The sequence below is a fragment of the Camelus dromedarius genome, chromosome 1 (genome assembly GCF_036321535.1).
Source record: "Camelus dromedarius isolate mCamDro1 chromosome 1, mCamDro1.pat, whole genome shotgun sequence".
Lineage (NCBI taxonomy): Eukaryota > Metazoa > Chordata > Mammalia > Artiodactyla > Camelidae > Camelus > Camelus dromedarius.
The window spans coordinates 89,028,615-89,044,411 of NC_087436.1; the positions used below are offsets into that span (position 1 = coordinate 89,028,615).

The window sequence follows — 15,797 nt, forward strand, 5'->3', positions numbered from 1 at the left end:
TTGTTGCTTACCTGAAATTTCATATTTAACTGGGCATCCGGTATTTTTATTTGCTAAATCTGACAACCCTAGTCACTTCTCTGATCTCGTTATTTAGACATGGGGATGAAAATGATACTTTCTTAGGATAAGCTACATAAAGAACGTCGCGCATGGAAAACCCTCATTTGCCTTCCAAATCGGGATACTTTAGTAAGACACTTACGGCAAACCTTCAGGTCAATGGCCCCGGCGCACCCCAAAATGTGGTTACCATTATTAGACCGCTTTCTAAAGAGTGCAAATAAAGTTCGCTAGAACTCTGAACAAAGCTGCCAACTGCTTTGAGAGATCTGCGAACGTGCCTTCAACTAACCTATAAGGGCGTTCAAGCAACGTCGCAACAGGCAGAAAGGATTCCTTAGTTACAGGGCCAGCCAGAGCTCCGTCTCTGCGCACGCGCACCAGGGCTCTCGCGTCTCCACACCCTCCCACGCCCGGCGGGAGGGAGTCACGTGGGCGAGCCGCGGCGCCAGAGGAGACGTCGGGGCTTGTCATGTGACCCAGCCTCCAGCTTCACACAGGAATGGAGCCGGAAGAAGGGACGCCCTTGTGGCGGCTGCAGAAGCTTCCTGCGGAGCTGGGTCTGCAGGTGAGGAGCGCGCAAGGCGCGGAGGCGCGGGCCGGGCTCCCTGACGGCCTTTAGTGGGGATCGTGCCCGCCGCCCAGAGAAGGGAGGGGGAAGGGGTGTGATTTCGAGTGGCCCGCCCCCTGCTTTCTACTCAGGAGCTAAAGAGGCTGAGGCTTGGTGCGCCACCCCCACGCACCGGCTTAGGATGACCCCTCCAGGGGCTCTGCGCGCAGACACCCGCCGGGCCGCGCCCGCACGCGGGTGGGGGCCGCCCATCCTGTCCCGCGAGCTGCCGGGTGACCCAGGAACCCGGACTCGGGGGGCGGAGTCGCCACGTAGTCTTTGAAAGTTTGCAACGTGGAGGCGGTGGTTTGCAGGCTCTCATGTGTTTCATTCATTCATTCATTCAACACAAACCTCCCGAATGCTCCCTATGCACCAGGCACAGTGCTACGTGCTAGGGATACCTTAGTGACCTAGAGAGGCATACTCTACCCCCTTGAGGGCGACAGAAAAAAACTGGTAAGTGCTGCCAAAAACTAGGAGACTTACCTTAGGTGGGGTGGTCCGAGGTGGACCGTACCTCAAGAAGTGACATGTACATGGGCACCTTCAGTCTAAGAAGGAACCTGGGTTTATGAGGATCTGGAAAAAGCGGCCTTACTCGTTTGTCCAGCCAACATTTCTTTGAAGTCTACTATGCTGGATGCCCTGATGTGGTAAGGAGACAGCCTGTAGCCTGGTGGACCTCGTCATCTAATAAGGAAACCAAACTGAGGTATCCATGATAAGTTTATGGGAGAGAGAGCAACCCAGATGTAAAGCGGCAAGGGGAGGTTTTGCAGAGGAGCTACTTAGATTTCTAGATTGGGTCCTGAAAGATGAGTAGGAATCAGACAGGTTAGAGGGAAGAGTTTCAGGCTGAGAAATAGCAGCTATGAAGGCTAGAGGAAGAAAGCCAGCCCCAGGGGGGCTCTGCTGTCTTAGAGGCTGAAATTCAGAGAAGCAGATCAGGGAGACTGCTAGACAGGTGAACAGAAGTCAGGTGGCTGGAGTCTGTGTGCCGTGCTCCTGTGTTTAGCCTTAATGCCTAAGGCCCTGGCAGTTTAAAGTATTGGTTTTGGCAGCAGCAAAATTTTAGTTTGAAGGAGGAGAGAAATGCGGAGACAATGAGTACATATAATGAAATTTTGACTGTGAGCTGTGAAAGGAAGAAAACTCAGTGGTTGCTATGAGAGGAAAATCTGAGAAGTGTTTTTTCTTCCTTGAACTTTAAATTAAAAAAACAAAACACCTTAGTGCCCCAAGTATTAGACCAGAAGGAAATTTGCGAACCTCTGAAAGGAAACAGTGTATGCAAAATTGAGTTTCAGCCTGAGCGCTGGAAGCTGTGGTTGTTTGCCCTCTGACTTGAGACTATTGACTAACACTTTGTATTGTAATTAATATATTAATATGTTTACTCGCACCTCTTCTATTCCCCAGCAATTCAGGCCTGATTAAGTCTTCCTTGAACACAACTTTTTAACTGGTCCTCTTCCTTCTGGTCCTCTTATTCTGAGCTCCTTCAGGGTAGATTCTTTGTGTTATGCCCCCAGTTCTTGAGAGTTCTGTCTGGGTCAAGGTGGGTTCTTAATTAGTGTTTGCTGAAAGAAGGAATCAATTAGTGTTTACTAAACTCAGCTTTATCGTTGGGGTGGATATCTGCATCCCAAGTTATGGTGGGCTGGCCTTCAGTGTCAATGATACTTAGCTTTAAGTCTCTGTTCTGTTCTGTTTACAGTGGGTGAAGGTTGAGGGTGATGGCTTAGCCTACATAATGTAGAGAGGTAGGCAGCTTTTATAAGACCCAAATTTCTACCTTTCTCACCCTGTTCCATTTACAGTTGGGATAGTAGTGGGGAGATGAATAAACTTAGTTGACCCTTAAACTTGATCCAACCCGTATCAAGAAAAACCATCTTAAACCTTTTCTCTCATTTTACAGATGAGGAAGCTGAAATGTCAGTGGAGGGTTTGGGTAACTTACCCAAAGTTATCAAACTAGTAAGTGGCAGAGTGGGTACAGATGTGCAGATCTGTTGATTGTGAGTCTTGTATTAGCTTTCTGCTCCTGTCTTCAGCCTCCCTACGTACTATTTACACAAGGCCCATCGCCTTTACTGTCATGTATGTACATAGCTCCTACATCTCTGGATCCAGCCAAAAATCTCTTCCCTGAGGGTCAGGCCTCTGGTTAGATACACCACAGTTACCTTAAATTTAGTAAGTCCTGAACCAAGCTACTCATCTTTCTCCGTGACTTACTCCTTCTGTGGTTGTAGCTTCATTTTTGGTTGTGACACAGCCACTTACCCAGTCACTCAACCTGAAATTGAGTATCATCCTGGGCCCTCCTTTCCACATCTTCTTTGCCTCTCTCCTGCCTCCAGCTTGAGTGTCCTCAACAGTTTAGCTCCCCATAATCTCTTGCTAGTAAACTGAAGATGGGGGCCTTTAGGCTCACCCTCTTTTTCTCTTTTCTCTCCTTATGGCTCCCAACCTGTAGGCAGATTTATGGAAAAATAATGCAAATATATGAATAAGCTGCTTCCCTGTTGAACAAACACAGATTAAAGTCTAGGCTTTTTTTGCGTTGTGTACAAGGCCCTTTACGGTTTGGCCTCTACCAGCTGTCCAGTCTTGTATCCTGTCATCCCCCAAATTGCGCCATGTGGTGTTACACTTTCATCCTAGGTATATGCAGCTGCTACTAGAAATGCCCTTTTCCTGTTCGACCAGCCAGCTACTCATCCTGTAGGACATGCTTGTCCCTCCTTCTTCGGTGCTCCTTTGTACCTTCAGTAGACTTGCATTGTATCTCCTGTCATCCTAAATCGCATTTATTTATTGGTAACTGGTTTTCTCTGATGGACTAAGGCTCTGATATGGTAGGACCTTATCTTATTTGTCCTCAGTTTCCTCACTTGTAAAATGGAGGTAATAACAGGGCTCACTTCACAAAATCACAGTGAAGATCAGCGCAGGGTTTGGTACACAGTTTGTGCTCTATAAACGGTAGCCATTCTTGTTATGTTTTCTCTGTGTTTACATTGCCTTATTTACTAACTGGAATGAAGTGCTCATTACATATTTGTGAATGAATTAAAAAAAATTATATTCCAAAAAGATAGCACTCTTATTTTTCAGTTTGAGTTCTGGGTTTTGCTTTAGCATGGGAGACAGGTTGGGATAAGGTAAAATGTATGTAGGGAATGCTGAATGAATTTCAAATTGAGGATGTTGGTTGGTTTATGGTAAATAAAAATTCTGTTCATATAGTGCATTAGCCATCATTTGGAAGTAGGGTCACCAGTTGCTCACCTCTGTTCCAATATGTGCGGTGTTATTGAGAAGGAGTTATTTAAAATGGACTGGGATGTGATCCAGGAGAAAAGAGTTGGAAGACTTGCTGCTTAAATGCATTTCCAAGTTGTTCGGGTTCAAATATTCTTCTTACAAGACACAAATATCTCTTCAGAAAGAAAACCGTATTTATTGTTTGCCTAGAACAGCGCTGGTATAGTAGGTACTTGGTTAATAGATGTTATAGGCATGGAACATAGGACCGGTAGTGGTAGTAGTAATAGTGATGATAATAATAACAGTAAGAAGAAGAAAAATGATAACAATGGCAGGCGATGTTTAATGCCAAGAATGCGCCACGTGATTTGCATGTATTCTTATTCAGTCCTTACAACAGCATTGTGGGGATAGAGGCTGTCCTCATTTTACACATGAGGAATGGGCACAGAATGTTTAAATAACTTGGCAAAACTAATAAATAGTGGAAATAAGATTCAGACTAGTCAGTTTTGTCCCAAAACCCACAGTCTTAATCACTGTGTTCAGTAATGTTTATGTTAGGATTTCCGCTGCAGGCATTAAGTTAGGGTAGAGGGAAAGGAATGTAAAAAAGAAAAAGAAAGGCACTGAGGGCTTTCTTGGAGGGGAGCAAAAGAAATAAGTTGTGGAAAACGGAGAGAAGGGGTTTGTAGATCCGTAGTTAAAGGATTTTTAGAGTCATACCTTGTTTTTTTGGTTATTGGTATAAATAGACATGTAAGGAATCCCAAGGAGAAACTTTTGTACCCACCACTTTCCTTTCAGGAACATTAGAGAAACAACATGTATCTATAAAATTATTTTAGCTTCTGAAGATGGAAAAAATTATAGAATGGCTGTTTTTTTCCTCCTTTGATGAAGCTTTTTAATTAATAAAATAATGTTAAAGATAGTTGCATTTCAACCTCAGCTGCTTCTGCAGATAACGTGAACTTCTCCCAACATTTATTTGCTATGAAGGAGATAAATCTGTTTTATAATTTTACTTATAATTACATTTATTTCCTTTTTTCTCTCTAGCTTCTTCACAAAATAATTGATGGCATTTGTGGCCGAACTTATCCTCTCTATCAGAATTATCAGAATGTTTGGGATTCAACAGAATGGATGCACGTTCTAGAAGATATTACCAAATTTTTCAAAGCTGCAGTTGGTAAAAATTTATCTGATGAAGAGGTAACTTCACTCCAAATTTCTCTACCTTGTAATAAATAATAATTCATGTTCAGATTTTTTAATAAATTGGTGTTTAGGGCACTGTGTAATACAAGGGCCATCATCAGTAAACATACAATAGATAACAATAAAAACCTCATAATTGTGAGTAAGTGGAAAATCTGTGGAAGTTCTGCGGTTTTGTAGTTTTGTTTTGTTTTTTTTTTTAATTGTGAAACATTTAAATCATATGGAAGAAAACCAGAAGTTATATAACCGTCACCTATATTCCCGTTACTGCAATTAAACAGTTTGTTAACATTTTACTTTGTGTATTTAATGTCTGTGCGTGTGTTTTAGAAGAAACAAGGCATTACAGATAATACGTAAATCTCACCCTCCCCTGGAGATTACCACTCATGAAGTTGTGTGCATGTTTTGTATCCTATATTGTATGAATGTTTACATCTTTCAGCAATATATACAATTATTGGAGCTGTTTAAATGTGTAAGTTGTAAATGGTAACATAGGTATCCGTTTGTCTTTTTTTCCCACAACATCATGTTTTAGATTTATCAATGTTGATAAATGTAGATTTGGTTTATGTATTTTAAATACCCCTTGCAGTATTTGATGATAGAAATTAGTGGGACTTATTTTTTCCATCCTCCCACTGATGAACAGTTGAGTTATTACCTCTTTCATTATTATGAATAGTGCTGCTATAGACATTTTGTGTGTGTCTAATTGTACACACTTGGGCCGGCTTTTCTAGGATAGACATCTTGAAGTGAGATTACAGGGTCAGGGAGTGTCCTTCCGTTGAATTGCTTTTGTACCTTTGTCAAAAATCATTTGGGCATGTTTGTGTAGGTTGCCCACTTGAAAAAAAAATGGAGTTTTGTATGTCATTTTGATTTGGATGATATTCTAAATACATGTTCTTAGGTATATGTATTTTAAATGTCTCCTTTTATGTTTGCTGTTTGTTTCTTAATGGGTCTTTTGTTGAATAGAAGTCCTGAAATTTTTTTTTTTGATGTATATATATTTTTATTGATGTATATTCAGTTTATAATGTGTCAATTTCTGGTGCACAGCACAGTGCTTCAGTCATACATGAATATACATATATTTGTTTTCATATTCTTTTTCACCACAATTTACTACAAGATATTGAATATAGTTCCCTGTGCTATACAGTATGAACTTACCTATTTTACATATATTAGTATCTGCAAATCTCAAACTCCCAATTTATCCCTTTTTCCCCCCTCCCCCCCAGTAACCATATCTAGATTCCACATATAAGTGATACCATATGGTATTTTTCTTTCTCTTTCTGTCTTTCTTCACTTACTATGACAATCTCCAGGTCCATCCATGTTGCTGCAAATGGCATTATTTTATTCTTTTTTTTTTTAACATTTTTTATTGAGTTATAGTCATTTTACAATGTTGTGTCAAATTCCAGTGTAGAGCACGAATTTTCAATTATACATGAACATACATATATTTTATTCTTATTTATGGCTGAGTAGTATTCCATCATAGTTGATAAAGTTCTCTTTCCTATCCTTGGGCTTCCAGCCAGTTCCATAGCTTTTAAACTTTTTAAACAGAAAGGCCCTTTCACATATTTTCTGTTTATTTTTCTTTTCATAGATATCTCAGCAGTTGAATCAGTTGAATTCATCTCATCAAGAAGCTATCATGAAATGCTTAAAAAGTAGGAAAGATGAAATCAAGCAGGCTCTGTTAGAAGAAATAGTTGATATTTCCTCTGCACAGCTGCAGGATTTTGATTGGCAGTTAAAGGTGAGAATATGCTTATTTATGAGTATTTATGTTATTTAATTTCATTTTTTGAATAGAAAGATTTATTTTTTATAATATTACATATCTAAAATTTCTGTTATTTTTGAGAATACATTTTCCTTAAGTGTCAAAGATGATTAAAACTTTGTCTTTTGCATTAACTTGGGCATCAAGTAAGTACACTGTAGACATCCCAACCATGTATAAAAACATTACAGTGATAATCAATTTAATTAACTGAAGTTTTATGTCATTGAAGGAGGACTGAAAGACATGTGGATGAAGGAATAGATCTGTGTTCTGTGGCTTTGGTGGGTAGGACAAAGGCTCAGGTATATAATTTGCAATTAGATGGGTTTGAACTCAACCTAGGGGACACTTATTTAATAACCGCTATGAATATCTGAAAATTATTTTAACCTGTTTTGGGGGTTAGCACACTCCTCCTCATTGCTGGTGTAGGCTGAGTAGGCTGTAGAAACCACTTATTGGAAATATTGAGAATTATTCATGAGGTAGACAACCTGAGGGTGATACTTTCAAATCTCAGATGTCATAAGTCCTGTATTTTGGAGAGAGGATGAAGGAGAGATATGAGGGTGTGTTTGATCCCATAGTGTATGAACTGTAAGGGAGATCCTTTGAGGTTGGTTGTTAGGGAAGGAGTCCCTTACCATTGCCCAAGTAAATTTTTGCAGGTGGTAGCACTCCAAAATTCAGTTATAGTGGGAAGTACTGGCTCAGATTCCAGGAAAATTGAGTTTCTCTTTGCCATCTGCCAGTGAAGCTATGATGCTTGTTTCAAAAAACTCTAGTATCATAAACATTTGGTTCTTCTATTTCCTCTAGGATACTTTCTTTGGACAGAAAGTAGAAGAGGTAAAAACGTCGAACGTTTTTGTTGAGTGGCTCTAATCGAAGATGGAATCTTGATAGCATTTCTCAGTAGTTAAGTAGATAGTTAGCTGCCCATGGTTTTAGCATCTTAATTTCTGAGACTAAGCAGTGTTTTTAGTCTTATCTTTGTGCATAGAGTTTCATACTCTTGGTATCTTTACACTTCTTTAAGAATTCTCTGCTTCTTGATGTATTGGGCCCATTTAGTACTTTACAGTCATAACTCTGCTCGAGATTCCTGCTCCTACCACAAAGTCCTGACCAGTTGTCTTTTTTCCTTAACCTACTTGCCTTCTTTTATTCACTCTCTTTTCTCTTTCTGTTCTTCAGATATATGCTGATTTGGCATGGGTTTAATTTCTTTTATTTCTCCTGCATTTCCGTGTACTTGACAGCAAACAGGAGTACTCTTTTTTTTTTAATGTGTTGTTCATAAGCTCTGATGCATATTTAATATAGTCCTTTTGAAAACTACTTGTTAATTACCGTTTTCCTCATTTTAAACAGCTTGCACTTTCTAGTGACAAGATTGCTACATTACAAATGCCACTTTTAAACCTTCATCTAGATGTAAAAGAAAATGGTGAAGTCAAACCATATTCCGTTGAAATGAGTAAAGAAGAGCTGCAGAATCTAATAAATTCCTTGGAAGCAGCTAATAAGGTATTTGCTTTAATTTTGTTGTAGGGTTTAAAATGTTTAAGTTTTAACTGATACCGTTAGAGCTATATAAGAAAACTAATCATTCGTGTTTAATGTTTTTTTTGTTCCTGGTATTTTATGTCAAGCACAGAAAATACTTTGTTGATATGTTCTGCATCTCTAGTTTTAGATATTAAATTAATTAGAAATTGTAATTTTAATTTACACTAATAGAACATAATTTACCAAGTAATTATTTTTGCAAGAATAACAGCCAGATTTGTTTTGCTTCAGTACTCATTAATGCTATAAAACATAGAATTTTTAACTTGGGGCTGTGAAATTAGTTGATTCTGAAGGGATTTAATGGTTAAAAGCAGTTATGATTTTGAAGAGAAGATTGTCTTGTTTTAACTGGGCAAATAGCAGAAAATTTCTTTAAATATGGGAGACAAAATATGGCTTGTAGTTATTATGACAAAATCAGATTGAGACAGAGTAGAACTATTGAAGGACTAAAGGAATGGCTAAATGACAGTGACCATTCTGAGTGTTTAACTAATGAGAAAAATAATAAGCAATAGGAAGTGCTTCTGTGAGGAAGACATAAAAATAATTGTCTACGTTATGTATGTTCCTTTCACTGTTGCTGAGAGTTCTCTCTCTCGTGATCGAGTCTCGAGGATTAAAGTCAGTTATTCTTACAACCTCTTTTGCCACTAACCCATCTTCCTGGCTTGATCATCTTGAAACCCTGGTATACCTCAGCTTCCCTCCATACTCTGCAGTTCCTCTGCCATCATGGCCCCTCGATGACTGGTCCACATGCCCAATAACAGACTGGTAGCCTGGCTTGCCTCCGGATGGGGCTCCATGTCTGAAGGGCTGTGCGGCAGAGCCTGGCGTAAATGTCAGATGAGCTCTCACTGTGGGTTCTGGCGGGCCTGTGCCTTCAGTTACTCTGCATTGTACTTGTTGTCAGTTCTCCAGACCCTCCGTCAGAGAATTCAGATACTGACATCATTCTGGTATAACCTGATTCCCTCCCTTCCGCTCCTTGTGTTTTAAGGTGGTCTTGCAGTTGAAATAACTGGAAATGATGGATACCAACGTTACCAGATTCTGCTGTTGTGATCGATATGGCACAGTGAAGACTACGAGTTCAGAAAACCTGCTCTGTATTGTGATGGCACGCTGAGAAAGCAGCAGTGTTGAGTTTACAAAGACAACAATTCATCAGCTTCCCTAAAGAACAGGAAATTATATGGTTGACAAGAAATGCATAAGAACGTGAGAGATGAAAAGGCTATCGTAGCAGTTTATATTTTCATAATGACTGTTTTGCTTCATTTATTAAATATTTGAGAAATCTTTATAGATACACAATTTTATTGAAAGCTAAAAATAGGCTCTAAAGTATTGTAAGCATACAAGCACAAAATATATTTGAATGTTGCTTAGAGAAGTATGTGAATAGCAAGGATGTTTATTATGGATATATATGATTAATTTGCGATATTTTTAAAAAATAACTTTTCAAGAATGTATAACCTGCATATATAACTCAGGAGATTCCATGTCTTTCTCATATTTCAGAGGAAAGATTATAAAATGTAAAATTTCTCAGAGAAGCTCTTCAGACATGAACAAGAAAAAAATAACTAAATGTGTGAACAGTTTTGAGTTTAAGAATTCTAGTAACTAAAGTCTTTTACTAGAACATGGGAAAAAACAAAAATAACACTGTTCCTTCTGTATTTTTGTGTCTGGTCCAGAAAGCGTGATCTGATAAAAAGAATACATGTTATTAGGCCTTAGGCATTAACCATTAATAATAGGCATTAACTATTCAAATATCAGCTATGACTATCTATAGGTCCATTTTTGTTATGAACTCTTAATATTGAACAGTTTTGAATGTTAACAACTTCATTGGAAAACAAACCTTTTTTAGTTTCAGTTCACTTTAAAAACAAGCATTCTGAGCAAATAAAAATATTATTTTATTTTTATATATTACTTTGTTTCAGATGATTTTCTCCATAATGCAGTAGTACATCATTGGTACCTACTGTTCGCAAGCTTTATCACTCAGAGCGTCAGACCATTATTCGAGGTGTCCAGGACAGTGACTAGTATTCTCATCGTGCAGATGAGGATAGGCTTAGTGAGATCAGTAAATGTGTGTGTGATCTAGATGGTACTGCTCAAAATGTGTCTGTAGACAGTGCCGCTCTGTGAACTGTTACAGCTTGGTGATGAGATGAGCCTGTGCCGGAATATTCATCAATACGCTGCTTTCTTCATTGAGAAATTTTGGCTCTGAGAAAAAAAATCAGCTGAACTAACCAGTGTGCTTAGGGTGGTACTTGATTTTCCTCCTTATGCAAGTTCCTGAACAGTTTGTAGACAAGCGCTTTCAGTAATACCGATCTAGGGTCCTTCTGAATTTCAACCCTCCATGCAGACCTTCCTTTGAGAAGGGAAAAATCGTACTCCGCTTGGTCCTTCTCTCACTGTATTGTCACTGTATTAGCATATGTAAATGCTTTATTGAAATCTGACTGATATACTGTAAATTGCACATATTTAAAGTGGGCAGTCTGATAAGTTTTGACATATACACACCCATGAAAGCATCACCTCAACCAAGATGGTGAACCCCCAGTCACTCCTGAAAGTGTCCTTTTTTTCTGTAATCTCTTTCCCCCCAAGACAGCCACTGATCTGCTTCCTGCCACTGCAGATTAGTTCACATTTGGGGGAGTTTCATATAAATGGAATCATACAATATGTCCTTCTGTGATCTGGCTTCTCTCAGTGGTATTTGAGATCATCCACGTTGCTGCATGCATGTATCAGCTCATTCCTTTTTATTATTGAGAAGTAATCTGTTGTAGAATTCTACCATCATTTGTTTATCTGTTCATCTGTTAATGGATGTTTTAGTTGTTTAAAAGTTTTGGCTATTACAGTACACAAAATGCTTTGAACATTCTTATCTATGTCTTTGTATGGATTTACACTTTTTTTTTGAAAAGAGACTCTTAGGAGTGAAATGGCTTGATTGTATGTCAGGTGTATGTGTGTCTTTTTAAGTAACTGCCAAACTGTTTTCCAAAGTGATTTTATCATTTTACATTCCATACCACAGTCTAAGAGTTCCAGCTCCATGATTCCTTGCCAGCGCTTGGTATGATCAATCTTTTTAATTTCAGCTATTCTAATTGGTGTGTAGTGGCATCTCATTATGGTTTTAATAATATTCATTTCCTTGATGACGGAATGATGTTGAGCATCTTTTTATATGCTCATTTGCCATCTGTATATCTGCTTTGGTGAAATGCTGTTTAGATCTGTTGCTGATTTTTAAATTGGGTTATTTTATTTTTGAGTTTCGAGAGTTTTTTGGATAGCCTAGGTACAAGTTTTATCACATATATGCTTTGAAAGTATTTATTTTCTCCCAGTGTATGGCTTGTCTTTTTTCTTTTTCTTTTTTAGGGCAGTTTTAGATACACAGAAAAATCAAGCAGATAGTGCACAGAGATCTCATCTACCCCATGTCCAGTTACCACTGTTACTAACATATTAGTGTGGTACATTTGTTATAATTAATGAACTAATATCCATATATTATTATTAACTAAATTCCATGGTTTATTCAGATTTCTAAATTTTTACTTAATGTCCTTTTCTGTTCTAGGATTCCATTTTATACTTAGCTGTCATGTCTCCTGAGGCTTTTCTTGCTATGATATTTTCCCATACTTCCCTTGTTTTTGATGACCTTGACAGTTTGAGGAATGTAGGTGAGATATTTTGCAGGATACCTCTCTACTGGAATTTAATGTTTTTCTCATGTGTACACTGGGGTTACAGGTTGGGGGAGGAAGTCACAGAGGTAAAGTGCCATTTACGTCACATCCTATCAAGGCTACATACTATTAACGAGATTTATGACTTGACATTGACCTTGATCACCTGGCTGAGGTAGTGTGGGTCAGGTATTTTCATTATAAAGTTACTTATTTTTCTCTCCTGCCTTATGATCCTCTTTGGAAGGAAGTCATTATGTGTAACCCAAACTTAAGGAATTGGGCCCCCCAACTCCTTGAAGTCAGAATAGTTACCTAAAACTTTTGGAATTCTTCTACTCAGTTTTGTCTCTTTTCTCCTATTTGTTAATTTAATCATTTATTTATGTAGTGTGGGCTCATGGATATTTACTTTATACTTTTGGTTACAGTCCAGTACTACTTATTTTATTACTCAGATTGCTCCAGCTTTGGCCATTTGAAGCTCTTTCCCTTGGCTCCTTTATCCCTGTGACATACCCCTGTCAGTGGAGAGGGGTTTTATTTATTTTATGTTATCTCCTTAGCTTTCTGGCAATACAAGATGCCCCATGCTCATTTTCTCTATTTCCTGCCCAGTCCTAGAATCAACCATTTCTTCAGGAAGCCCTGGTTCGGTTTATTGAAGAATGGTGTTAGAACCAAGCTAGCTGTGCGCACTGCTCCTGTGATGTTGTTTCTTTTGGGCCCTCTCGGCTGGCAGAATGAAGAGATATGTATGCATGTTAGCTAACCTGTGTATATACACACAGCTATAAATATTTCTTTATATAATCATCTGTCTATATTCAGCTGCACATGAGCTCATCCCAACGTCTCCAACTGTAATCCATCACCACAGGGAGCATTCTAGCCTGCTACCCTCCCTTATATGTACACATTTCAGCGGTGAGAAACCTGACTCCCAGTAGCCACCAGCCATTTACTTAATTGTTCATTTCCAGGTTGTCTATAGCAGTATCCAGATTGCTAATCTGTACCCCAGTGGGGAAAACAACTTTATCTCCTAGGAAGTGTTTATGTGCAGTTCCTTTTGCCTTTAGTCTTACAGACTCCACTCATTTCCAAATTACTTCCAAATTACACTCCCCGCCCCTGCCCTACTCCCTTAGTGAGGTTGTTTTATACATTTGTAATACAGTTAGATTTTTTTTGCAATAGTCTGTCTTCCTTGCTGGGATCCTCCAACTTCCTAAATTTAAATTTGCATACATTAAGGTTTACTTTTTGTGTTGAACGGTTCTGAGTTTTGACAGATGCTTCATGTTGCGTAGTTGGGGCAGGTCATCGAGAGGATGTGACCACCTGTTGGCCTGTAAGCTGGACCCGGACAACAGTCTCCTTCCTCACCCCCGCCCCTGTCCTTGGAATGTGCATCCCCCTTCCAGAAACTGCCCCAAGGATACTGCCTTGAGATGTTGATTATGGTATTAAGACTGTCTTATCCCAGTTGAGACTTCTATGTAAACTTTTAAGATTTGGGTGGGTCAGTGCAGAGATCTACTTGTCTTGCAGCCACCCAAGACAAGCCTGGTAAATTCCCTTGCTTATTTATTAAAACTGCCACCGACCCATCTGGGATGGTTCCCCTCTTTCTTCAGTCTCTGCTTGCTCAGGGGCTGGTTTCAGATGACACTTGGGAAACTCCTGAAGTTGTGAACACATGTATTGACTTTACAGAATAGTTTAACATGCTAAAATCCCCTGGGCTTTACTTTTTCATCCCTCCCACATTCCTCTATTGCCCAGACAACTAGTGATTCTTCTTAATGTCTTTAGAGTTTTGCCTTTTCCAGAATGTCCTATAATTGGGATCATGTAGTGTGTCATCTTTTCAGAATGGCTTCTTTCACTTAGCAGTGTGCATTTCTTCCATGTGTTTTCATCTTGATAACTCATTTCTATTTTCTCTTGGAGTAATAGTTCATTGTATAGATGTACCACAGTTTACTCACCCATTGAAGGAAGTTTGTAGTTTTCATTTTTTGGCAATTATGAATAAAACTGCTGCAACCATGCACAGGCAGGTTTTTATGTGGAAATAAGTTTTCGAATTAACTGAGCAATACCTCAGAATGGGATTGCTGGATCATACTGTTTAATGTTGTAAGAACTTTGGCAAACTTTTTCACAGTAGCTGTACCCCTTTGCATTTCTTTCTTTTTATTGTGGCAAAAAAATAACATGAAATCTACTCTCTTAACAAATCTTAAAGTCTGCAGTGCAGTATTGTTAACTCTGTGTACTTTATTGTGCAGCAGGTTTCTAGAACTCCATCATCTTGTATCATTGAAACTCTCCCCATGAACAACAACTCCCTATTCCCAGGGCCTCCTCCAGTCCCTGGCAATCGCCATTCTGTATTCTGTGTCAAGAATGTGACTACTTTAGAAACTTCATATAAATGGAATCATGCAGCCTTTGTCCTTCTGTAACTAGCATGTTTCACTTACTATAATATCCTCAGGATTTCCTTTTTAAAGGCTGTATAATATTCTATTATATGTATACACCACATTTTCTTTATCCGTTAATCTCTCAATGGGCTTTTAAGTTGTTTTCACCTCTTGGCCATTGTGACTAATGCTGCAGTGAGCATATGAGTGCAAATATCTCTTCAAGAGCTTGTTTTCAATTCTTTTGGATAAATACCTTGAAGTGGGCTTGCTGGATCACATGGTGGTTCTATTTATAATTGTTTGAGAAACCACCTTATTGTTTTCCATAGTGATAACATCAACTTACATTCCCACCAACAGTACACAAGGGTTCTAGTTTCTCCATATCCTTGGCTGATTCTAATGACAACACAGACACACAAACACCTACCCCATGTTAGCTTCTTACCACCTCTAATCCTTATAGCAAATCCTAAACATGCTACATATATATTTGTTGCTTTCTAATTTAAATAAAATTGGATGGCCATTTATATCTCCCATTGTATAACATAGTGTCTTCTGGGAATAGTAGCCAAGTGTAGGATGTCTAAAATCCCCAGACCTCTGCAGGCTGAGGCTCTGATGGTGAAGTGCAGATTGTCAGTTATTTTGCTGGATGGATGTTCAAGTCGTCCCTGGGCTGGAATTTAGACTCTTAGTGGAAAACTGTTCTACTAATCACCAATTAATAGATAAATGAGCTTCACACCTTTCGTCTGTTCATTATTTTATTGTTAACATATTATTTCTGCAGGGAGAGAGTGAGTTTGAAATTTGGAAGTCTTCAAATTAGGAAAGACTGACAAATAGGCCAACTCTAATGTTCATATTTACAGTGGCGATTTTAAAAGAAATATGACATAATGCACCTCACAAATGGATGCTATTAAAGTCCATTTTACGCATCATCTTTGAATACAAGGAGACTTCATTTCTTCTTTTTTTATCCCTTAATATATAAACACTCCGTATGTTCAAATGTTTGTAAGGCA

At 38.7% G+C, this 15,797-nt stretch overlaps 1 protein-coding gene across 1 annotated transcript; it reads left to right on the forward strand.

The window, feature by feature from the left end:
• Positions 1–508: 508 nt before the first annotated feature.
• On the forward strand, positions 509–10,521 carry COMMD8 (COMM domain containing 8). Its single transcript, XM_010992868.3, has 5 exons — positions 509–631; positions 5,015–5,170; positions 6,816–6,968; positions 8,373–8,528; positions 9,577–10,521. Exons 1-5 carry the CDS (start codon positions 566–568, stop codon positions 9,595–9,597), a joined length of 552 nt encoding a protein of 183 aa, XP_010991170.1. The 5' UTR covers positions 509–565; the 3' UTR covers positions 9,598–10,521.
• Positions 10,522–15,797: the final 5,276 nt, after the last annotated feature.

Bases quoted from the DNA above. Each gene is read 5' to 3' on its own strand.
- COMMD8 (XM_010992868.3), top strand. From the start codon at position 566: ATGGAGCCGGAAGAAGGGACGCCCTTGTGGCGGCTGCAGAAGCTTCCT. The intron at 5,171-6,815 runs GTAACTTCACTC...TTCTTTTCATAG, and splicing joins AAAATTTATCTGATGAAGAG to ATATCTCAGCAGTTGAATCA. The intron at 8,529-9,576 runs GTATTTGCTTTA...TTGTGTTTTAAG, and splicing joins CCTTGGAAGCAGCTAATAAG to GTGGTCTTGCAGTTGAAATA.